The sequence below is a fragment of the Rhinolophus sinicus genome, linkage group LG12, assembly GCF_036562045.2.
Source record: "Rhinolophus sinicus isolate RSC01 linkage group LG12, ASM3656204v1, whole genome shotgun sequence".
Lineage (NCBI taxonomy): Eukaryota > Metazoa > Chordata > Mammalia > Chiroptera > Rhinolophidae > Rhinolophus > Rhinolophus sinicus.
In genome coordinates this window covers 50423401-50449164 of record NC_133761.1, presented here as the reverse complement: position 1 = coordinate 50449164, position 25764 = coordinate 50423401, and the positions used below count along the sequence as shown (strand labels likewise).

Genomic DNA, 25764 nt, shown 5'->3' with positions numbered 1-25764 from the left:
CCTTGCCTTATAAATAGGTCAAAAGAGGTTATCTCTGATAATCTTATTATGGACAAGGCCTCTAATTCAAATTCTTCTTAGTAGTTAAATGGGGTGGAGGGAGGGAGCAGAAGTTTCTCTTGAGCCCTCATGGGCTCAGCTGCTTTTAGCTCAAAATAGTCCCCATAGGACTTCTTCAACCTGTCACCCATGCCCCTCTCCCTCTCCTTACTGAAGGTTTTGGAGCTCGGTCTAGTTTCCTTCTCCACCCCAACTCCCTCACACCACATGTACATTCCCTCCACCCGTCCCTCCTCAAAGTTGCCTGAGTTACTTCTCGCCAACACCCTGTTACAAATGATCTGTATCCACATCTTCTCCCACCTTCTCACTAGTCTCGAAGAGCTGTATTGTCTCCTGTTCAATAAGTCTCCCCCCAAAAAACAGAATAAGCCTCCCCAATTCCTTCATGATTAGACTCCTATTGTCAATTAATTTCAACCCCTCCATCTTCACCTCCTCCCATATACATACAGTATTTTTAATCTTTTCTACTATATCTTTCTTCTTCAACCTGTAAAAATTGTCAGATTTGTCCATTTCAAAGTCCTCTGCTTTATATCTTTCTCCTGATGGTCAAAGATTTCAAAAGAGTTGAACACATTTACCATCTCCACTTACTTCCCTGTTTCACTCTTCTGTCTGCCCCCTGGATCTTGCCATCACCACTCTGACAATTATCTTCTCAAAACCCACAAAGATCTAATTTTCTTGACTCTTGTTTTGACTTTCTGGGACCTCTTTTTCTCACTTCTGTTTATTTGCCTGATTCTCTAACACCTGCCATTCCCTTCATGGATGCCTCTAAGCCTGGTGTTTTCGAGGACACCCCACCTCCGGGCTTTCTGACTTGAGCAGTGGCCAGTCCTCTAGACTCTGCACTGCTTCTGTTGTGAACCTTCTGAATTACAAGTCTACGACTTCTGGTGAAGTGTCTGTAGTGGTCCAGGTGGGTGGGTGGGCGGGGGGTTTCAGTGGCTCTGCACGGACTAGAAATTCAAACTCCTCACCGTGGTATTGACAATCCTCTAAGACTGCTCTTTCCTGCTTCTCCATTGTGTCTGTCTCTCAGCAGCAACCCTGCCCACTGCAACACACGCTGAATCCCAGCCCTGCTGAGTCTAGGCTGTTGGTGGGCCCACGCTTCTCTCTTCATTCCATCCCTCTCTTAAAAGGAAAATGGGGATTCAGTAAGACTTGGGTGGAATCCCCCAATGAATGTTTGCATTTCTTATACGCTCCTACGTGATGCTGGGGCAACTGTCCCAGACCTCACTTCTAGTAGCGTGGAACTTCTTTTTTCTAAAATGGATTTATCTAAGCCAGTCATAGAAGGACAATTCCACTTATATGAGGTATCTAAAGGAGTCAAACACAAGCTTCCTTAATTGAAATGCATAAAAGAAACAGTAAAACTGTTACTCTGTGGAGCATTTGAAATCCTGCTCCCTGGCATATGTTGTAAGTTTAACTCAAACTCTTATAAAAATTCTCTACAGGTTTGGACATTTCTTACGTTGATATATACATTTGGTTTTTATATTGTAGTCAATGAATTTCTTAATTCACTTATTCAAATTGTTTAATTATTTGGACATTATTATACAGTTATAACATATGCAAATAATTTTATTTTTACCTTCTAATCTTTATACCGTTTTCTAAAAATGTATGGTGCTAGGTAGGACGACCAGCCCATGTTAAAGAGAAATGCTGACAGCCAGTATCTTTTTCCTAATCTCAAATGGAAAGCTTTATCTTTTAAATATAAAATTTTCATCAAAATATCTTCATATATTCAAGGAATATGTACATTCTTGGAACTTTTTTCTCTAAATACTTTTTGATTTTCATAATACAGGTTTTATAGCCTAACCTTTTTACTTAATATATTATAAGCATTGCCTTTAAATAGTACGTAATCACATATTGTGTTGTAACATTTTAATGCCTATGTGGTATTCCATCAGATGCTTCGACTGTAATTTATTTCACCGATCTCTTAGTAGAGTTTTCGGTCACCTCTGAGTCTGTGACAGATTAATCACCTTCCTGTCCTCATTTCCCACAACCACTTCTATTTATACGTGCTTCGTCTCTTTGAGGGGCTGTTCTAGGGACCGTCTGGACTAGAAAGCTGAAGTAGCTCTCAGGAAGTTTATCGTTTGCTTAGAAGATCCTGGCAGAGAAGAGCAAGGGCAAAGGGTAGAGGACGGGTGATGGACTTGGCACCTCCCAGGAGAGAAAGACACTGGGGGAAGTGTGAGGTAAGCCTGGAGAGGGAAGAGCCAGGGACAGACCACCCAGGACCAAAAGCCATGGCAAAGATTTGGGATTTTATTCTAAGAACACTGGAGAAGCATGTGTATAACATGATCCACTGTAAAGCCCTCTTGCTCACTTTTTTTCAGTCGTTAGCTCTTTATGAAGAGTCACCTCGTGACCCTTAACTGACCATTGAAGTGATCCATGAACCAAAACAGTCATCTTTGGCCACCCCATCCCCACCCTTCACCCCCAAGTTCGTCTCAACATAATGGCGCAGCCCAATGACACTTCTCATTTTAAATCATTGGAGAATGTGTAGAAATTTATTTAAAGTTTCTCAGGGATGAAGAGGAGGAATTTACTCTGCATCACAGCAAAAACTTAATAATCTTTGAATGTCCCACTCCGAAAGTTCTACTACCCACATCAGTGGCCCAATTACTTTTATTTTCTCATCAAAAACTTGAAGACCTCTACTTTTCTCTTTACCACGCCCCTTCCTCTCATCTCCACCCTCCCCACCTTCAGTTATTTCCCTCTGTAGCCTTTTATCCCTTTTTACAGGAGTAATCTCATCATTTTGTAATTTAATCTCTGCTGTTGATTTGAATTTGTCCAGGTGGGGAAGCGGGGACAAGAAAAGGTAGGACAGAGACTTGCTGGGAAAGACAGCGATAACATTTTATAAGAGTTTCCACAAATAACGTTATTTGAAAGCAAAAAGAATCCCTCTCCTTCATAGAAAAAACGTTATTTTTGACAATACCGTAAGGAGACCCAAGCAAGACTCCACTTAAAGTTTATAAGCATGAGCCTTAGTGCCTGTGTCCACCGTTCCTCTGAGTTCAGGTGGGTTCTAATGGAGCAGAATTCGCCACTGGCTCCAGGGTCTTCCATCAGGCCTTTCTCCGCATGAATCCTATAGGGCATGTAGACCCCCGATGCGCCCTTCTCTGCCTCTTCCTTGAATTGCTGCATGCAGTCCAGGAAAGCCATCATCGCCTGGTCAAACTTATAAAAGTAAGCACTCTGCCGCCTGTTACAGAACAATGGCAGCTCAATGGTATCGTCTGTTAAAGACTTCAGATAGGAATGGTCTCCACAGGGGATGACTTGAAACCTCTGAAACTCCAGTCCAATTGTACTAGACAGGGCCCGGAGCAGCAAGGCTGTCTGCCCCCAGGCTGCATTAATCTCACTCCAGGACACGGGGACCGTGGGGAGGCAGCCCAACCTGAAGTTATTGATGGTGGCCAAAGGGCCGTCATGGTGGATCACGAACGTTGACCTGAAGGTGTTGGTTTTCTCCAGCCAGGCTAGCTGGGTCTCGGCGTACCGCAGCCGGTTCTCCACACTCCTCAGCTCGTCTTGCAGTTCCAATTGTTGCCACAGCAATTTACCATACTCTCTCTGGTACTGCCTTTCCTGCAGGTCCAGCGTCTCAGTCTCTGCCTGGGCTGCCTCAAGAGCTACGGCTGCTCTTTCTCGGCTCTTCTCCAGCTCCTCCAGCTCCTGCACCAGCCTCGCCTCCTCTAGCTCCATGTCCTTCAGCTCCTGCTGCAGCAGCTCCCTCTCGTCCTCACTTACGCTCTCCCTGGTCTCCAAACAGCGTTTGTAGCGTTGACTGTCAGATTCCGAGATCGTGAGCTGAGTGTCCAGCTGCTCTAAAAGACTGTCAGTACAGTCTTGACACAGGGGGTGGACCAGATCCTCTTCACCGGAAAGGATGTCAAAAATGCCCCTAATGGTCTTCTGGATGCTATGGAGAGTTCTTCCAGAGCTCAACTTGCCAAGCAGGGTGAAGATGTGGGGACTGTACCTGGACATCCTGCCATCGCCAGGGGGGGTCCTGCAAGCGGCCCCAACCTGTAACTTTTCAGTATCTCTCTCCCCCTTAAAGGTAGGGCCTTCCTCCAGGGTTTCTCCTGGCTCCCCCTGAGCTGAGGGGAGCTGGGAAGCCACAGGTGGTTGGCTGGTCTCCGCAGACTGAGTCAGCTTCAGGGGCTGGCGGCAGCACTGGCAAAGGAAGCGGACAGAGGACATGGTGCAGGTCTTGACTTTCAACTTCGATTCTAAGTTTTCTTTGGCTCCCCAGTTACTTCTCCATTTATACTTTTTAAGCTCCTTTAGAGGAGTGATTCTCTTAAAATGCATATCTCATCTGTCACTCTCCTACTTCAGAGCTTATGATGGACCCTCCTTCCACAGACCTCTGTTAGCAGCTTTTAGACAAGGGAGTCTTTCTAAAAGAAAAATCCAATCATCTCACTTTCCTTCTTTAACATTTTCAAGGCGTATCTTAAGAGTAAGCTTTCTTAAACTACAATCTGATCATGGCACTTCCCTCCTTAAAATGTTTAATGCCCTTATCTTACCTTAAGATAAAGTCTCATCATCTTAACCTGACACTAAGGCCTCTGCCCATGTTTCCAGCTCCTTCTCTTCCCATTTCCTGCCACCCACACGCCTGGGGCTCCTGCGTGTTCTTGCATTTCAATTCTTCCAACATATCCTATTGTTCCCTCTGACTGAAACCCTCTCCCTCCCCTTCTTGACCTGGATAACCCCTACCCATCTTTTAGGGCTGGGTTACATGTCATATCCTCCAGGAAGCCTTCCCTGACCACCAAATTTAGACTCTCCACTCTGTTGACACACTTAACATTCTTTATCACACAGTAATGTAATGAGCATTGGAAAATGGAAAAGACATTTGTTTAATTAACAAATCAAATCAAATAAGTAGTTTGGCTCTTACCATCAGCTCAGTCGGAGGCTAAGATAACAAGATTAATACACCAAGCATTTGCATAACGTAAAAAAACAAACCAACAAAAGAACTTTACAAATACTATTGACTTCTATAAATCAACCACCCCGTTAAGCACACTAACGAGTCAGAGATACTTGATCTAAAAAACCTATAAGCTTTTAACCTGCATTTATTGACCTGGTGGAGGAAAGCATAAAATAAACACGGAAGGATCCAATTCCTCAGCCACCATAAGGGGTGGGAGGCCACAGGGCCTGTCTCCACCTGTGTCCACAGGAGAAAGGTGGCAGCCACACCTATTGCCCTGGCAGAGGAGGAAAGAGGCCCTCCTGCAGATTCACCGGACTGTGGCCTAGGACTCCCCAAGTTTAGTCACATCAGGCAGCTGTGCTACACTGGGCCACATATTGAAAGGACCTTGTTCTAGCAAGGAAACACGCTTTGCTACAGTTTTCAAACCCCACCTAACCCAAGTCACTGGCATGGACGAATTGGTAATTTATACCAATTGGTTAATCACCACTTAGCCTTTCACACAGGCTCTCACCAGTGTCCTATCTGAATCTCAAAATTATTGGGAGGTGGGAAGACAGGGAGGACATTAAGGTGAAGCGAAGTTAAAAATCGAGATCCTCTAGCCCTCATGACCTCCCTGAAGTGCCCCTGAATTCATAAATAGCAGGAGCACTCTCTAGCAGTGGCCTGCAGAGTTCCCGCCCCTTCACAGGCCATGCAGCATTCCCCATGTGGGGTCAGGAGTGCAGTTTCTAGGCTCTCAGACTCACGTGGAAAGGTGCTCACTCAGGTAGTAAATGGCCATCAACTGTGATCGGATGGCCATCAGCTGTGGCTAGTTGGCCGTCAGCTGTAACCAGTGAGCCTTTGGCCACTAATATAACTGCCGTGGCTACGCTAGCAGAGGATGGTGGCTGGCAAGCCTGGATTGCAGTTAGCAAGGGGTTGGTTGATTGGTTGTTGGTTGGCAGAGAAGCGGCCAGTGGATTGCGGATCGTGTGGCTCCTGCTTCCTGTGTCTCCAACCCAGCCACCAGAGAGACTATAGTGGTGTGACTCCCCTATCCATGGCTCTGTTGGGGTTCCTTTTTGGCCTTCCCATGTCCTGCGTTCTTGTGCTGGGAGCAGGAGCTGACACCCTGCATGCCACATGGCGCAGCGAGCAGGGTACGGTGCCAGCCAAAGCGCTCCGAAGGGCGGTTGAGCGGTTTGTGCATATGAACACTCAGTCTCAGGAAGACAGGAGGAGCAGCTGCCGGAAAGCTGGACCCCCGTGGAGGGGTGAGAAGACCTGGACAGTTTTTCAACTAGCATAGACCGGAGAAAGCAAAGGTCTTTGCAGCCGGCTGTGTGGGCTGGGAGGTGCTTGCTGAGGCAGCCCGGATGCGGGACTTGTAGTCCCAGCAGGAAACTCTTGCTGAGTCCTCTGTGGGAGACGTGGGTGAGGTCAAGGTCATCCCTCACCCCCAGGTTGGGGAGGACTTGGAGCCCTTGCCATGCGGAGAGGGCACACGTTGTAGAGCCAGCACACAGCTCTGGCAAATGACTGTGGACGATAGGAAATTGCCTTCTATCCCTGATTTGAAGGACCGCTTGACTGTTTGCTTGGGAACGTACCACCATGTAGTGGAACTGGCAGATGTTTGCTTCCTGTGTCTCGCCCCACCGCCAGCGAGACTGGTGCAGAAAGACCCCTTGTTGGGGTGCAGGTGGATGTTTGCTGGCGTTGTCTCGACTGGCTGCCATCGAGAATATGTAAGCACTTTGGCTATGAGCCATTATTGTTCCAGCACGGTATCCTGAGAAACCCTGGCTGTGCCCAGGAAGTCTGGCTGTGCCCAGAAAGACTGGTGGTGCCCTGAGAAACCCTGGCTGTGTCCTGAGAACACTGGCTGTGCAGAGAAAGACTAGTGGTATCCTGAGAAACCCTGGCTGTGCCCAGGAAGTCTGGCTGTGCTCAGAAAGACTGGTAGTACCTTAAGAAACCCTGGCTGTGCCCAGGAAGTCTGGCTGTGCCCAGAAATAATGGCAGTGGCCTGAGAGGCCCTGGCTGTGCCTAGGGAGACTGGTGGTACCCTAAGAAGCCCAGGAAGTCTGGCCGTGCCCAGGACTGGCGGTGCCCTGAGAAACCCTGGCTATGCCCAGAGAGCCTGGCTGTGTCCAGAATATTGCATTCACCTCCAGGGTCCTCGCACAGGGCCCCTTGTGGAAGACACTTATCGCGTAGATTGTGAGGCGAGACCCTGGAGGGGTAAAGTGTGGGGACAGAGCCAGGAGTGCAGTTTCCAGGCTCTCACCCTCACATGGAAAGGTGCTCACTCGGGTAGTAAACAGCCATCAACTGTGATTGGATGGCCATCAGCTGTAACCAGTGAACCTTTGGTCACTAATATAACTGCCGTGGCTATGCTAGCAGAGGATGGTGGCTGGCAAGCACGGATTGCAGTTAGCACAGCAGATTGCAGTTAGCAAGGGGTTGGTTGATTGGTTGTTGGTTGGCAGAGAAGCAGCCAGCGGCTTGCGGATCGTGTGGCTCCTGCTTCCTGTGTCTCCAACCCAGCCGCCAGTGAGACTATAGTGGTGTGACTCCCCTATCTGTGGCTCTGTTGGGGTTCCTTTTTGGCCTCGCCATATCCTGTGTTCTTGTGCGGGGAGCGGGAGCAGAGACCCTGCATGACACCCCAGAACCCGTCAAGTGGGCCAAAGATGAAAGTCAATCCCAGAATTAACTAGATATGGACCAACCCCTCAAAACCCTTAAAATAGTAATCCCTGTTTGTTATGGATTTAGCGGTAAAGATTGCAGTGTTGCAAAGTGGTGCTGGATACCCTCTGAGCTATAAGCCCTGGGGTTGGCAGGCTTATCTGCCACACAAAGTCTGCCTTTCCTCACCCTGACATTTTCCCCAGAAGCGTTGGGGAGCAGCAGAGTAAGAAACTGCTTTCAATGTCACGGTGGTTCTGAGTCCCGATTCATTCCAGAGCCCTCCTGCAAAGTAAATTCACCACTAATGGTTAAACTCATTTTAATTACCTCCCCTAAAACCAAGCTACACCTGGCTTTGAATTTGAACTCGCCCTAAGGGAAGATGTCTGAAGCTGACTAAGGGAACACAGTTGTGTAGGAGAGTGGGGATTGTTTCAGACTCTGGGTTTGACAACTGAATAATATCTCCAGGATAATCCAGAATCCAGCTGTGGAGCCTCCTTTAGTGAAGGAAGGGGTGGAACTGGAGTATTGCTCTCAGTTAGAAAGGAAATTCCTTCTTATTTTTGGAAATTGTCCCTCCAGTTTTTACCTCCTCATTCCAGGATCTCTTTGTGAGGGCTGAGGAGGGCCCAAGAGGAAGACTTCTATGGCTTGAAGGGTGTTTGGGGCATGGGTTTTTTGCAACGCTGGATGACCAGTACCTAGATTAATGAACTTGTCCCCACTTCCCTTTCAAAATTTGGTTATTTGGGGTGGCTTCTTTGTTGCAAACCACCTGGAAAGACTTGTCTATACTTAGACTGTCTCCAATTCTTCTTCCTTCTCTCTTAAGCCCACCTAATTCAGCTTTGTTCTCAGCACTCTGTAGATACTCCTCTTACCAAGGTCACAATGTTAGTCGAGTTGCTACATTTAATCTTGGTGGAACAGGAAGCAAGGTCTTCAGCTAAAATTGAGGATGGGGCAAGAAAATGGAAAAACAAAACTAAAAATAATGAAATAATAATATTAATAATAGTAAAAGTGAGGTTCGTGGAGAAGAAAATGTGTGTGATAGTCACCCAGACAAGTAGGAGTGAACAGATAAGAGAAATGGGATGATTGCTCCTCAGTTGTCATGGTCCACATGTGACTCCCTGTCATGAGTGGGTGTACATTTCTCTCCAGCCACTGTCACCTGTGTGAGTGTTGCCAAGCCAGCAAGACTAAACCAGGGAGACGAGGGAGAGGAAAATGGTTAGGACGGCAACTGCAATGCATACTGGGAAGAAAGGACAGGGGTGGGAGAGAGAAACAGTGAAAAGGTGATAGGGTTTATGTGCTTCTCTTCTGGGGGTGTGGAAGGAGAGCTGGAGTCCGGGTGTCAGGATACCAGATAAGTAAATATACGAGGTCTGCCAATTATGTCTGCAAACATCCTAGAAAAAGTGCCACATGCCTCATTGCTGAATATCACTATGGTCCCCTTCGAAGTACTCCCCTTGGGAAGCTATGCACCGATACCTGTGCCTAGTATACCCTTCAAAGCAATTTTGGAACTCTTTCTAGAATGGCCATCAGAGCTGTCGTATTACCCTTGATGTTCTGAATGTCATCAAAATGTTTTCCTTTCAATATTTCCTTTATCTTTGGGTAAAGAAAGAAGCCATTGGGGGCCAGATCAGGTGAGTAGGGAGGGTATTCCAATGCAGTTATTTGTTTACTGGCTAAAAACTCTCAGACAATGCCGTGTGAGCTGGTGCATTGTCGTGATGCAAGAGCCATGAATTGTTGGCGAAAAGTTCAGGTCGTCTAACTTTTTCATGCAGACTTTTCAGCACTTCCAAATAGTAAACTTGGTTAACTGTCCAGTTGGTACAAATTCATAATGAATAATCCTCTGATATCAAAGAAGGTTAGCAACATCACTGCAACAAGTTCATGAACTTAATTGTCACACCTCGTAGGAGGCAGTCAAAGGCGGTACACGAAATGATGACACAGGAAGGCTTGATCCCCTAAGTCTATAATCATCTTTCCCCATCCGAAAATAGCCTTTCTTTGGTTCGCCAGGTGTATGGTACAGTACTCTGGAGTCAGTCTTGGGTTGTAATCTTGCTTATTTAACAGGTTACTTAACCCCTTCAATGCTCTGATTCTTCATTTGAAAATGAAACAGAAGCCATGTTAGAGAATTGCTGTGATGATTAAACAAGATGCTGTTTAGAAGCTGAAACATGAGTTTCTCTTATGCCCAGTCCCCTATGTGGCCAGTGCCTGGCTCGCTCCTTGTCTTCTTGCTCCTTGACACGTCTCAGAAAAGGAGCCTCTACTGTTTCCAAATCTTCATCAAATACTCCTTAAGCCTTTGCAATCTGGGATCTGTCCCCACGATTAATGGAACAAAATTGTTGCTAAGATCAGCAGCAGACTCTTAAATAGCAGATTCCAAAGCATCTATTCAGTCTACTCTCTAACTGGCTTTTTTATTCTTTTAACATTTGAATTTAATTGCCTTCTTCTCATTAAAAGAAGAAAACAAAATCCTTATTTATATTTCAAAGGATTGCTGCTTTTGAGTCTCCTAGATTTCTGACCTTCCTTTTCTAGCCTGCGGCTGCTTCCTTCTTAGTCTGCCAAGAGACTCCACATTCAAAGGAAAACAAAGCTCTACTTTTGATATAAACAATTGTGTTGGGCCAGCCTGGTGGCTCAGGTGGTTGGAGCGCCGTGCTCCTAATGCCGACGTTGCAGGTTAGATTCCCACATGGGCCAGTGTGCTGCACCCTCTACAGTTAAGATTGTGAACAATGGCTCTCCCTGGAGCTGGGCTGCCAGAGGTTGGCATGAGCTGCCACGTGCTGCCAGGAGTGGCTGGCAGCTGGCGAGAGCTGCTGTGATGTGCTGTGGGCGGCCGACAGACTAGGGGAGCTCAAGGAGTTGGGAGGGGGCGGGAAGGAGAAAAAAAAAGAGCTCATGCTCTAACCAACTGAGCCCTCCCGCTATCCCAGAACCAGAGTTTATTAATATGTACAGGCTTATACCCAAAGATTGCCTTGTTTGGGGAAAGGAAAAAAATTTCCTCTTCAAGGTTCTTCTGGTTGGTCAAATAATCAAATAGACATGAGACAGATTAGCAGGAGAAAATTAAAGTTTAATAGCATGTATACCTCGTGTATAAATAGGAGAGACCCAGGGACACTGAGTAACACACCAGAATGGTGGAAGCCATCACTTTATACACGACTTTCAACTACAGACAAAAGATGTTGGGGGTGGGGAGTCCGTTATGGGAGGCCACCAGGAAAAGCACAGTAAGACTGTTATGCAGATTCAAGTTTTAGAGACTCAGATATCCTCCTCTTCCTGGTACAGTGAGGGAAGCACCCTTACAAATGGAGTTTTTCTGACAACTAAATGTTCTTTAATGGGTAACTATTTGATTTTCAGAGCTTCTCCCTTCTATTTCTTAAAATTAACCAGCCTAAAATAATATCCTACAAAAGGTATCTATATAGGAGCAGCTGAGAACAGGTGAAAATGCTGGGAAAAGCCTGAAAACTTGAAGCATAGAAAGACTGAAACAGTGACGTAGAATGACCAGGTCTAAATTGAGGAGAAGGGAGGATACAAAAAGGTGAGCAGGAACTTCACAGCTTACTTTTGCCTTGTGCATACGCAGATCTGGGTGAAGCAGCTGCTAAATTGGCAGGTGGGCAGAGGCTGACAGAGCTGAAAAGCCCAAGGCACCTACCCTACAGAGAGTAAAGACTTCAGATGTCTCCCTACAATTAGGATTCCCCATTTCCTATCCTTTTAGAGTTGTAGGAAGAGTTTTCTTGTTGCTGAGAGATGGAAGAGGCATGGATGAAAGGTGTGTCTCAGAGTTTCTCAGCCAAATCCCCATACTTGCTAGGAATTGTATCCCATTCGTATCATCAGAACCAAATGGTGAGTTTAAAGTGTTTATAGGTTGGGAATGCCCTAGGAATTTAGCAAATACAAACACAAAACCTCTGTAGAAAAAAGCCTATGCTTCTGGGAACACCAGGGCTTTGAGAAGCATACAGTCAAAGACAGGGAAGCTCATTCTGAAAGAGAACAGCTAAAACAACAGATGACATACACTGACTTCTAATGACTTTGAAAATTGGAATTATAAGACAAAGATTGTTCTAAAGAATGATTATAAGACTTAAAAGTGCAAGACATACTCAAAAATATCAATGAGAAACAGAAAATTACAAATTGCATCAGACATTTGAAAAAGAAACAAAGAGGAGCGTCTACGAAGGAAAAATGCAATAACTGAAATAAAAAATTCAATGTAATGAATGTGTTTGGAAGCCAAAACATAGTTAAAGAGATAGGTCAGAAGGCATTATCCACAATGTCACATGGACAAAAAAGATGGAAAATATGGCAGCAAGCTTAAGAGACACGCCTTCCTTCTATTGATGTAATTGTTTCCCTTCCCTTTCCCATAAATACCCCTTGCCTTTGTCTCCTAATTGGAACATTATTTAGGCTTCTGCCTGAATCAATGTTCCCTGAATAGTTTTTATTTTTTTTGCCTCAAATAAATGCTTATGCCTCTCATTTTGAAAGGCCCTTTTATTTTTAGCTTAACAGGAGAACTCACAGGGCAGGGAACAGTGGGGCATTCCAGTAAGAGAGCTTCGAAAGGGGTTACAGAATTTGGGCTATGAGAGATGACTTGGGGAATGTTTAAGGGAGCAGGACTTTGCTATGGATTGGAGGTAGGGGTGATGCTTTGATTATCTAAATAAGTCTGATCTAGAAGATGGGAAGAACAAATTGTGGCTAAAGCTATAACTGGTCAAAAAGCAGCCAGGATAAAGAGATGTCTGGTCTTTTTTGTGGTTTCGATGACATTCTTGCTTTTGTCCGTGTTTAAACATGATTGTGGAGTGGTTTGGGTTTTAATTTTTTGGTTTTGCACTATTGATGTGGCTTTCGAGAGGTAATTTTCCTTGAACTTCACATGTTTATTTATGAGGTTAGAGACAAGTTTGGTAAAACGGGAGGTTTAATTTGGGGGCTCAAGTGAGACTGCAAATATTTAGTATCAGGGCCAATTCCCTTGCAATGTCTTTATTCATACACCCACGTTCTCCCTTAGCGTGGATCACTCGCTGGACTGCAATACTCGTAAAATGGACAAAACTGCTCCCTGAACATGGCGCTTTGTGAGTGAAGTGTTTTCATATCCTCGGATGAAAGTCAAGAGTAAAATTAATCAGTGTCTTTCCCTTTCTTTTTCAGCCATAAGGTCTGTTCAAGCTTTTGTGGCTGTAGCTTAACAGCTGTGACTAATTTTATTCGGTTACCAGAAATTCCCTCCTTTTCCCTCCCCTGGTTCCCATTTCCCTCCTGGTGGTTGGACTCCTCTCCCAGCCCCTGCTCCCATCAGTCACCTGGGCCACTCGCTGCTTTGGGGATGACCTCATTCTGGCCTCCAGTTGTCATGGCAGCACCAAGAATTGGGAAGGCTGTTGCTTTCAAGGTCTCAGCATCCTCGTCTCTGGGTGACTAATTCAGAACCCCTGTGGTTAGCATTCACATCTAAGACACTCATTTCATTTTCTGAGAGACTCTTCCCCCACAGTGATATCTAATCACCCTTCCCCATGCTGGTCTCTCAGCAGATCCACATACATTCATTCAGAGGTTTAAAATGGGATAACATAAAGAAGTTTAAATTGTTTTGGACCTTGAAATGTTTATTAGCCAACAATCCCTTGCTTGTGCATTTCTAGACCCTCAAAAGCTGAACTGGTGCCACCTGGGGGGAGGGCGGAGGTGGTGGTGGTTGACGCTAGCTTAAGCATGGAGATAATTCAGGGTTCCTGTAACTGGTTGGAATTTTCTGAACAGTTGCATTGACTGGAGAGAGTGGGCCTAGAAAACATTGGGGACTCTCGGGCCCATCCCATTCTGATTCCCAGTCTCCCCTGACAGCAGGGGAGATTCCCTGCTGTCTCCCCACTCTGCCATCCATCCATTTATGTCCCCCTACAGCCTGCCCAAGACAGGAATTTTAAGAACTTTAGCCCAGATCCAGGTATAGTCATTTGCAGGGTAGTAGAAACAAGGCCCACATACCACTATTTAAATAGTTAATTGTTTAAATCAAACTGAAAATTTAAATAAAATGTTTCTGTCTTCCTGCCTTGAACAAGCTTCATAATTCAACTTTAGAATTATTGACTCCTCAGTGTGCTGAGTGGGGATGTGGCAGTGGGAGGGACGGAGGGAGGGGTTCCTATCCCAGCTCACAGATTCAGTCTCCCTCCCTGCTCTAACCCACAGTATAAGGTGCCTGGCTTGGACAGGGAAGGGGCCCAAGCCCCTCCTGGAAATGGGTCATTACAGGGCCCTGGCACCCTAACGCTGTTCAGAAGGGGCATGGATTCTGGGCACATTCCCTTCCACTTAGGCCCCTGGGGTGGGGGTGGCTTGGCAGAGGGCAGGAGCCAATCTCAGTTGTGCCACATTTCAATTCAAATGATTGCTGGGAGATACATGTGTCTCAGTGGATTCCCATCAGAGTTGTTCCTCCCATTTTGGCTTTCCCTACCTCCTTATTACTTGGAGTCTTATGCTGACAGATGGTCACCATCCTCAATCTGTGTCCCCACTCCCAGGAGAACTGAGGCCATACCCCAGTGTAGGTTGGAGGAGGGTACCTGAGCTCCAGTCAGGAGTGGGATGTGACTGCCCAGCCTGAGAGCTCCACCGTGCACAGGGGCTGTACACAGGGGCAGCCCCATGTGCAGGAGGCCCTCAGGGACTGATGTGACTTTAGTCTACTGTAGTGCACTCATGGGAGTGACGCTGCAGGTGAATGGAGCTCTGCTTGTGGAGAAAGATGCTCCTTCTAAGACTAAAGGGAAGGACGGGCTCTCCCCAGCTCTGCACTCGTAAACCCAACTCCTGACCTGGCAGCCTCCCTTGGATGTTGTAGACATTTTAAACCTAGGAAGTCCAAAGAGACATTGTTGGTACTTCCCTTTGAAATGTAGTCTTTCGACCGCCTCCCACTGCAGGTCTCCCTACTGTACGTAGTAATGGCAGCAGCATTCACCAGTGTGGTAGCTCAGGCCTGACACTGGGTTTCATGCACCTCGATTTCTCTCTTTCCCCCAGCCCCACATCCAGTGCTTCAGGCAGCCCTGCAGCTTCACCTCCAAATTAGACCTTGAATGTGCCATTTTCCCTGCCACTTGCTTATCCAAGCCACAGGCTCTATCTAGCCTACACTTCCCACCATCCCTCCTGCTGGAATCCCTTATCTTCACAGTCACAGCAATGACCTTAAAAGTGCCAATTGGATAATTACACTCCATGCTTGCAACTCTTTAATAACTTCTGATCACAATTAGAATAAAATCCTAACATCACAGGGGTCCCACCCACTTGTCCACTTGGCTTCAGACCCCATTTTTCCCTTTCTTCCCTTTGTTCACACCCCCTCAACTTTCTGCCGGGTCTCAGAACAAAGGTAGCACAGTCCAGTGCCAACGGGATCAGCAGGAAAGGCAGAGAGGGCCTGGGAACGGGAAAGCCCAGGCTGCTGCTGCCTTTGCGCAAACTATCTCCGTACAGGACAGAAAAGGGTGCATTTTACCAGGGCCACGTGGGACTCTGCAGGAAGATTTTAGAGAAGCAAATGCAATGTTTCAGTTGATGGGACAGCGACCCAGAAAACCCTCCTCTTCCTCTAAGACTGGGTCATAATGTAGAACCAAACTGTAAAATGTTTAAGGACAAAAAGGGCAAGTGATTTTATTAGATCTGATCTCATTAAAGCAGAAGAGGAGAAAAAGAAAATTCCACATAACTTTTGGGATAATTGATCCGAGAAATAAAATCCAGTCCAGGAAAAGTAAAGGTCAGTACCTGAATCACTCAGATAATTCTGTTGACCCTTGGGGACTCTTTCTGTGACTATGAATTCTACAACACTGTGTGTGGCCTTGGATTATTCTGTCTTTCATAACTACGTCCTTCCCTCTGAGGGCATCAGAATGCTTGGGAAGAGTGCTGGAAACGGTAAGTACGGAAGACGATGTTTCCCTCTTCATTTCTTCAAAACACATGCGACTATTTAAAGCAGCGATTCATAACGTTATATTGTGGGGTACAGGATATACACAGATGTATATAGGACAATTACAGAAGCAGGCAGAAGGGGTGGGATGGGCACTGCCCTGTTGCGGGGTTCATTTTATGTGAAGGGGCACATTACTAATTCTACTCAGTAGACTGAAAAGTTAAGGGTGTATGTTTCAATACCTTTAGCAACCACTAGAATAGAACAACAATAATAATGCCAAGCGGTATGGCTAAAAGTCTCTAAATAAATTAAAATGGAATTCTAAATGATGTTCAACTAATCCAAAAGAAAGCGGTAAGGGAGAAAGGTGGGGAGGGGAAAGAGGGATATGCAGAAAACAAACTATCTCCATAAGGCAGAAGCCCTTGACAGGTAGGAAAGGAGTGGGCAGAATAAACCCCTGCACCCAGTGTTTCCCAGGCACCCTGCTAGGTGCTTTACCTGCGATGTTTATCTAATCCTGACTTCAGCCCCACGTGCTTTCACCCCCCACTTTGTGGCTGATGACCACGAGTTCAGTCATGAACATCAGCGGATGGTTAGACTGGCTGCCTGGCTGGCTGGCATCTACCTCCTTCCACCTCCACTTCTGAACGATTGGATTTTCACATTCCCTCCCACCCCTAGCTCCAGGGCATTTGTAGCTCTCTTCCACAGTAAAGCCAGGCCACCCTGTCTGGCTCTGTGACCTGTCACTGGTTTGGTGGAGAGGGTGAGGGACAAGAAGCGGACGAAGGTTCACAGATGCTGTGGATAAACCAGGAGTGAGAGGACTGGTGGCAGCGGGCTAGGCTGTGAGCCGTGATGGGGACACAGAGTCAAACACCCTGATACCCGTCACACACAGCTCTGTAAAGCATGGCTGTGGCGGTGGCACCTCGTTGGATCCATTCATCCGTGACAAAAGAGCTCCCTCCTGGGCCCCCTCCCACTCTGTCTGTGCCAGCACGTGTCCTCACATTCAGCATACAGTGCACACGCGTGAAAATGAAAAACAGACTCAGCTGGATTTCTGAGTGCAACAGAGCCTCAGCCTGGCCTAAGTCGTGATGCACAGCTTCACTTCCTCTGGGGTCCTCACAGAACATCAGAGAGGAGCAGCTGTGCCTCAGCGAGGGCCTCTCCTGCTTCCAGTCAGATGTGGAAAGTCTCCCGGAGCTCCCTGCTGGGAAGGACCATAGTGCTTGGTCGTCACAGACACAGCGTTTTCTCTGGATTACACAGAAGTGCCTGTCTCAGCACAGAGATGCACCGAAAGGTGAAGAAAAGATGTGACAGGACTTTGGTTTCTGATTTTAGGAAGAAGTTGACTTTATCTCCCCAAGGCTGGTTCTTCTCAGGCTAATCTCTGTCTCTAACCTTATGCTCTCTTTAAAGCTCAAATTCTTTCTTCGGAAAGTCTGAGTTGGAGTGTGATGGGAGGAGATGAATCTGTAAGAAGAGTCACACTGCCCCATATGACTGCAGTGTTGAACTATGTACGAACCAGCGCGTACGTCATGTGGCAGAGACTACAAGGCTGTTTTGCCGGGATATTGGGACTTGACTTCTGCTGAGCTGCTTCCAAGAACAGGCAAGGGAGTCGAAGTTTATGTATTCATAACTTTTAAAAAATTTACTGTAAAACTATTGACTTTAACTGGAAAAACAGCCCACGGTATAACTCATTGGGTTCCTCTGACTCTGATTTGTGGGTATGAGCTCTGATTGTAATGGTTTAGCTCACTTCTCCACCTAACAACATTAATCTGTTTCTTTTATTCTCTTCTAGAATAAAATGTTTGCTTTGGTGTGTCAGAACGTTACGTACTTACATTTGCTCTTGCTTCAAATCTTTTAAATAACACAAATGATTACATCAGAGCAGGGCCACCCTTGAGCTGTGAGCCCCAGCAAATATTTTTTGTGGGGTCCTGTCTATGTAAACAATTTGGTGAAAAAACTGTCAGAACACAGATAGGCCAGAACCGGTGCTTGGGCTGCATGGAAACAAGCTCGAGGCTCAGTGGCAAATCCTGTCAAGCCCTGAATTTACCCTTAATTCTGTGTCTGACTTAAGTGAGTCACTCAAAATCAGGGTATCAGTACCAACTGGTGGCCCACTTCATGCAAATTCCACAAAAGAAACAGTGTACCAGCCAATGGAAGCTCTCTGTTCTTTGGTGGCCCTTCTAGAACCAGGGCACAGCCGCAAGCCAGGCTGGGGCGACTCATGTACACAAGCCCTGAGGCTCTTTGGGGCATCTGGCCAACCCGGAGAGGGGAACAGTGGCTAAAGGTTGGAGATCACCTTGGAATTTGGTCTGCATGCGTGGCACCCTGCTGCAATGGCTCTGCCAGCTCTAGCTGGTCCTGGCCAACAGAAGGGGTCTTAGAAAAATTTGACGAAGACCCTCCAAAGTCTTCCTCAAAGGGCTTCCTGAGGCACAGGGATGACCCAGGGAAAGGGCCTCATTTGGCTGGGTCTGAGAGTTCTATATCTGAGTCTTTTCTTTCCACTTACAAATTCTATTTCTGATTTATAAAAATCAATAACTGTATATTATGGAATATTTACAAATTACAAAAATCTCCTGGAATTCCACCAATAAAATAGTAATTATTCATTTACTTATTAATTAAGTGGCTAATGTATGCCAGGCACTGTGCTGGGGGATATAAACTGAAATAAATACAAGGTAGACACAGTCCCGTACCTCCATGCAGCTTACACTCCAGGAGGTGATGATATTTTAAATTACGAAATAGAATTTTTTTTACTGGGTAATTCATTTACATGATTCAAACTCAAGAGGTACTAAAGAGCACAGAGTGAAAAAATTCCTTTTTAGGGCAATGAAAATAATTTGTATAATATAATGATCCATACATGTGATTATATATTTTTCCAAACCCAAAGACTGTACACCACCAAGAGTGGTAGGCACGGCCAGAGGAATGAGTCACGGGAGACCAAAATTGGCCTATTAGAATTTATTTGGCGTGTTTGAGCTGCGGGAGGTCAGGCTAGAAAAGACCATAACCTCTCCGACCAAAAAGGGGTATGGAGTTTTATCGGAGCGGGTAAATGAGGTTGTTCCATCTTCAATGCTTCAGGGGGTTTTCCTTGTTTGTCTCTAGCAGCCAAGGGTTTTGGGGCATGACCAAGCCCTCCGGTTCCAAACCCTGGCCCCCAGGACTCCGTCTGGACCCAGGTCCTCTGATCACAAGTCCCTATGAGACAAACAAAGTACAAAGCAAGACAGGATAAGATGGTTTCTACATTCCAGGCGGCTTCTCCAGGCCTAAGGCAAACACGAGCCAGCAGGTACAAGGTACAAAACAAGACTAGATGGCTTTTAAGATAAGAATGTTCCTGTTCCTGGCCTAAATATGGCCTAACAAAGAGGGAACCCTAATGTCAACTATGGACTTTCACTGATTTTGAGGTATCAATGTAGGTTCATCCTTGGAAAAAATGTACCTTTGGGTAGTTGATGTTGTTAATTGGAGGAAGCTATGAGTATGTGGAAGCTGGGAGTATCTGGGGAATCTCTGCACATTTCTTTCAATTTTGTTGTAAATGTAAAACTGCTATAAAAAAAAAAAAAGAAAATCTTAATAAAAAATTCCCTGTCTCCACTCATTTTCTCTCCCTGAAAGCAACCAAAATTCTACATACGATAAGATACATTAAAAACTATGCATATTCTTCTCCCTTCTTTTATTTAAAGCAAATAGTAACAGAAAATACAAACCATTTAATATATATGTATCTAAGTTCTTTTCATTTAAAATGTACCTTGGAGATTATTCCATGAGCTTATAAAGTTTCATCTTTCTATCAGATAGTTGCATAATGGTCAGTCAAATATCATAATTATTTAACAAGTTCTCCTTGATGGATGTTTTATTTTTATTTTTCCAGAGTATGTTATGTCAGCTTGCACATATATATTTTGCAAATGTGTGAGCATATCATAAAATACCCTTAGAAATGGAATTGCTGCATCAAAAGATATGTGAATTTTCAATTTGAACAGGTATTATCAGATTGTTTTGGATGGAGTCTGTCCCAGTAACACTCGCTGGTGATGCCTTGACATAGTTCCTTCCAGGCTTATTTTTCTTGACTTTTCTCTGGCTCAATTTCCTCATCTTTAAAATGGGAATAACAGCACTTAACATGTAGGGTGATTATTAGAAGTTAATACATATAGAATGCTTTGAACAAAGCCTGCTTCATAATGAAGATTTAAGTACAATCAATAATTTTGAAAATTCTATTCTAAGGAAGGCTAATCATTGACATTATGTGAAACCTTGGCATAAACCTGTGTGGCACAGTCAAGAACAAAAGAAGAAATAACCGAGTTGAGTGAATGCAGAGGAATATAACAATAATCTAATGACTCAGATAAGCGCCCCCCACACCCCACGAGCCCGCCCCAGGCTCACACGGGCTCCTCAGTGCTGCAGAGCCAGTCCCACGCGCAGGCCCAGGTTCTCTATGACGGAGCATCCACCGGACTCCGGCCGCACCAGGTGACACCAAATTCCAGGGTCTGCGGCCTCCACCACGGAAGACACTTCGCCATCGCACAGAACCACCGCATGTGGAACCACCTCTTACCCCGAAGATCATTATTTACAAAACTCCCGGGAGCACCGCGTTTTCCCAGAGAACACAGGGCATGCGCACTAAAGGGGACAGGGCGGCCGGCCTACCTGTCCCGTGGGCGCCGCTCTTGCGGGGCGGCCCTGCTCCCCGTGGGTCCACCGCGCGCAGGAGGAAGCCGGTCGGTTGGTCCTGCAGCTGGAGAGGATGGCAGGGTCCGCCCCGCAGGCTGCTCCATCCCTGGGGCCTCAGGCCCCTCAGCCGAACATCTCCTGGGAGGCGTAGGTCATGTACACGAAGCCGTCCTCGTCCCTGTAATCCTGGTAGATCTCGGCCATGGTCATGCTCATGCTGACTGTACTCTTGTTGTTCACTAGCAAGTAAAAGGCTTCAGTGGCCCCGAGGACCATGTGGCTCCTGGCGTGGAGAGAGGGGCAGGAAGACAGAAAGCTAACCTGGTGGGAAAGGGCTATTCATGAGATCATTCTTTTTTAAGGCATAATTAAAGGGAAAAGGTGAAGCATAAATTCTTCTCCCTCTCACTCTGCCAGATTCCATTATTCCCAAAATCCCAGGTCCATCCAGCACCCCACCGCCCCCTGCCCTCTGCTATGTGCACCTTGTCACCTACCAGATGTCGCTCAGGAACTGGGTCATGGTCAGCCCCTGCGGGACCAGCTCCTGCGGGACCAGCTCCTGTGGGATCAGGAGCTTGGTCTTGTCCAGCTGGAGGCAAGAACTTCTCCCAGGAGTGGTGCTCCACTATCGCCTGTCGAGGGTTACAAAATAGTCACAGGGATGTAAAATATAGGATAAGGAATATAGTCAATAATATTGTAATAACTATATGGTGTTCAGATGGGTACTAATGAGATTTATCGGGGTGATCACCTCATAAGTTATATAAATGTCTAATCGCTGTGTTATACACCTGAAACTAATATAATATTGTATGTCAACTGTAATTGAAAAAAAAGTCATAAGGGAGAGGAAAACAAGGACTCCACATATAAGTGAGATCACACAGTATGTTACGTCCTAGCTCAGAAGTCACACACTGTCATTTCCACACCATCCTATTGTTTCCACAAAGGAGCCCTATTCAGTGTAGGAAGAGCTATGCAAGGGCGTGAATCCAGGAGGCAGGGCCCATCACGGGCCATCCTGAAGGATGGCTACCACGGGAGTTATTTTTTCCGAGCTTCTGTTTCCTCTTCTGTAAAAATGGTCATCATTATTTTGACTTCACAGTGATATTCATTCATTCATTCACTCCGAAAACTTTATTAGATACTTACCCTATTACAGCCACTGCGGGAGGTGCTGCGAGTACAATGAAGGGCAAATACCAGTATTGTAGTCCTGTATTTATTGTTTACCTGTCTTCATGGAACTTACAGCTTATTGACGAGACAGACAATAATAAAGACGCAAGTAAAAAGTAAGATCGCAAGTGTGATATGTAAATAAGAGTGAATTTGGGGTTGGGGGTTGGTATTCTGACTGGAATTATAGTCCAGCTTCTACTACTTGGCTACATACCTCTTCCCTTTCCTAACCAATTGCACACAAGGATTGCTCACTGGACTTCAGAACTAAGAATGGAGATAAGAACAGAAACAGGCCACTCAGAAACCGTCATGACTCTGCTGCCTGGAAGTTGAGTCCAAACTCCCTTTAAGACCCTTCACAGCCTCATTCACACCCTGAAAATCAAACCCTTGTCTCATTCCCCCAATGCAAGCGCTTGGATCTGGCTGGGCTAGTCTTTTCTGCAAACTTACTCTGTGCATTCCCTTCTCTAAGTTTTCAGCACATCAAGTCCCTGCCTCTTATCTATCTCCATCCTATTCAAGCCCAGGCAGGTTCCAAATCCTACCAACATCCCAAAGAGGGGCCTATACTTTTCTTCAGGAATATTTGCTGTAGGTACAACTCATTTTACATTAATATCATCAAACACATTTATACTTAACTTTTCTCGTGTACATGAACTATGAGCTCTGGCTTATCCCCAGCAAATATTTCCTTCCCATTGTAGAGGATACAGAGGTAACCAAGGCACAGTACCCACCCTCACTGAGGTGGCCACACTTAACCATTCCTCTTTTTTGCTTCCATTCTCTGCATTAACTGGGCCATTTGCTGCTTAGATCTAATCCAGTCTAAGACAAAAACATACCTGTCAAATGCCCTAAAAGGAAAGGTATCTCAAATAGTTTACATCATGGAATGGAGTAAACCTGAATGCTTCCAAGGAAGACTGTCAAGTCGTTTTCTTTCTTTCAGTCCCTTTTCTGTGAATTGACTATATATCTTTGTGGCTAATCAATCATTTAAAGATCATACTTTGGTTTAACAAATTCGCTTCAAAATCTTAATTACCATGAAATGTTGTGAAAGTCTTCACTTTTTTCAAAATGCAACACAAGTATTCAATGGAACACTGTTTAAATACTAAAAAAAAATAATTTAAATCATTAATTAAGAAATAAGTAAATTATGACATGCACTTTATGGAGTTAAAGAGTAATTAAAGTTAACATATTAATGCATATTAATAGAAAAGATGTTAAAATCATGTGGATTAAAAAAAGTTAGTTGCAGAAATTATATTTTTAAAAAGCACAGAAAACAACTTTATAAAGAATAAAATACCCACCAAGCTCATATGGGGCGGGGATTAGAATGAAAGTAATCAAAAGTCTTGAAGTTGGTCTGTAATGCTGAAATTTTTATAAATGGGAATATATTTGTGCCCTACTTGTGTAATTAAAATAAATAAAAAACAATGTGGAAGAGGGTGGATTACTTTTAAAAAATAGACAAAGCTGCTAGAAAATGTCTGGAATTTGTCTTCAGACATTAAGCAGTGTGGGGGAGCTGCCATCTTGTGGAGCTTTTGGAATAGTCTTTAAATAGTTATTCGTACATCAAAGAATTGAGTGTGTGGTCCACAGGATTTTGGAGTTGCAGTTTCTGAGTTATAGGTCAACCCGTCATGTCTGTCCTGTGAGAAAAAAGGAAAACAAAAGTTCAGTGATTTACCCAAAATCACTTAAGAGTTTTAGGTAAGTCAGAATTACAGACCAAGACTTCTGATTCCTAATGGAATTCTTTCAATTATTCTTCTGCCTCCCATAATCCATGAGTCAACAAGTGTCCAACACCAAAATGTGTTTAAAAAGACTTCAGATATGTAGTGTCTGGGAGCTAGAAGTCATTTATTAGTTTCGCGCAAAAGTAATTGTGGTTTTTGCAATTATTTTTAACCTTTTAAACCGCAATTAATTTTGCACCAACCTAATACAATCAATTACATCTTCAGTTTGATAAAATAATGCTATTTTTAAAAAGAAAATTGTTGTAAAACAGAAAATAGGGAAAACCACATAAAACAGCTAAATTGCTTAATTATTATAAGGCAAACAGCTTACCTTATGATATGGATAGCTTAATAATATTGCTATTATGTTATTAGAAGACAAAGCCTGTCATAAGGCCACCAAATAAAACTTTGCCAGCCACTCCCAAAATCCCCTCCACGTGCTTTGTTCTACCAATCAGTGCCCTTCCCCTCCCCAGCATAACCACTATCCTGAATTTTAGTTATCATTTTTTTGTATGTCTAGTTTTATCACCAAAGTGTATGTCTCTAAATGACCTAGTTTAGTTTTGACCATTTTTTAAATATGGAATTTCCCTCTCTATCCCGCCCCCCTCATTTTTTTTTTTTTACAATTTATCTGTTGAAATTCCCAGGGCATTTAACCCATACCTTCTCACTCTGGATTTAGCACACTGTACACTTGTGCTGCCATCCCTCACACTCCTGTCATATCTCCCGCACTTCCGTCAGCGGACCCAGAGGAGCACACTCATCTCGAGGCATGGCACGATGATAGAGGATGGTGAGTGCTTTCATTAAGAGGAAGAGCATGTCTGGTTGTCTATCTTTGTGACACTAGCAGTGGCTGATGCTCAAAGTCTAAAACCTCTAATCCAGTGGGGGTTACAAAATGGTGATCTCGTCTTGTTCATTATTAGAACACTAAAATGGGACTTTTTCTCCTTCATCTGCTGTTTGGATACCCAGTGGGACAGGAAAAATGCTTGATATTTCTCCTTTGTGTTTACGTTTTCAACATAATGAATTGGGACTCTTTCATCCCAATGCAGGTGACCAATGATTTGTGATGGGTTTCCATAAATTGCAATCATCCTTTTTTAAGATAAAAATTTCCCATATTTGCACAGTGGGAGGCTCTTCAAGTTAGCTCCTAAATCATTTTGAAATTATATAGTAGCTTGTGATGAGTTCTAATTTAACAAGATATTGCAGGTGTATCTTCTTACATGTCTTCCCATACTGTTTTCCTAAGAAGCTCTGGTTTCTTTCGATAAAAAATGGTGTTTTAAAACTATAAGCTGAATAATAGGAATGCTCATTGGTACTGGATTGATTTTTTTTCTAGGTTTCTTCAGTGTGTGCAGTGTATATGTATGCACATACTGTGTGTATACATACATATAAATTTTTATGTATTCTTAAGTTTCTATCAGCATTTCCAATTCAAATTCATAGCTACAAACTTTGATTTTAACTAACCTGTCTGTATCTCCTTTTTTCCACATCAAGAACCCCGATTCTCAAGATGGGATGAGTTAAAACATCCCATATTCATTTATTCTATCTATGTTATACACGCAAGTCCTAAAATAACACTACCAGGCTGCCACTAGCTAAACAGTGTTTCTGCCCATGTGTTCCCCTTTTCTGTGGTCTACCCATGTCACCTGGGCATATAGCCTCTGCACACTATACTTCCTCCCTCTTAACTCTAATTTTTAATTGTGCATGTAACTATGTTTAATGTCTACCACCAGTCTTTATGATGCTGTTTCTCCAGTTGTTTTGGTTACCTATTGGAGCTCATTTGCTGAAGATTCCTCAGTTCAAGCTTAAGGGAACAATACTCCCAAATTCTTGTATGTTGGATGTTTGTCTGTGTTCTTCATATTTGAGTCAATTTTGTTGGATACAAAATCCTTTGCTTATACTTTTCCTTGAGTATCTATTTAAAGAGTTACTAATTTTCTTTAGGCATAAAGAATAATTGTAGGAATGTCTGGTCAACTCATTCTTTTTTTTCCTACATGTCACTTGCTTTTTTGCCTATCCAAAGGATTTTTTCTTTAAAGTACCTTTGTACTATGTCTTGGTGTTGGCTGCCTTGAATCAAT

At 44.5% G+C, this 25764-nt stretch overlaps 2 protein-coding genes and 1 pseudogene across 2 annotated transcripts in view; all 3 read right to left on the bottom strand.

The window, feature by feature from the left end:
* Positions 1-3057: 3057 nt before the first annotated feature.
* On the bottom strand, positions 3058-4350 carry BECN2 (beclin 2). The gene has a single exon (XM_019746807.2). It carries the CDS (start codon positions 4348-4350, stop codon positions 3058-3060), a length of 1293 nt encoding a protein of 430 aa, XP_019602366.2.
* Positions 4351-18727: 14377 nt separating this feature from the next.
* On the bottom strand, positions 18728-22934 carry LOC109455324 (uncharacterized; annotated as a pseudogene).
* A 190-nt stretch (positions 22935-23124) lies between these two features.
* Positions 23125-25764, bottom strand: part of EXO1 (exonuclease 1) — a 34598-nt gene continuing 31958 nt past the window's right edge. The window contains exon 16 of the mRNA XM_074316792.1: positions 23125-23530. The gene's annotated coding sequence lies outside the window, so the exon portion shown is untranslated. The remainder of the gene's footprint in view (positions 23531-25764) is intronic.

Excerpts from the sequence above, each read along its gene's own strand:
- BECN2 (XM_019746807.2), bottom strand. The coding sequence starts at position 4,350 with ATGTCCTCTGTCCGCTTCCTTTGCCAGTGCTGCCGCCAGCCCCTGAAG.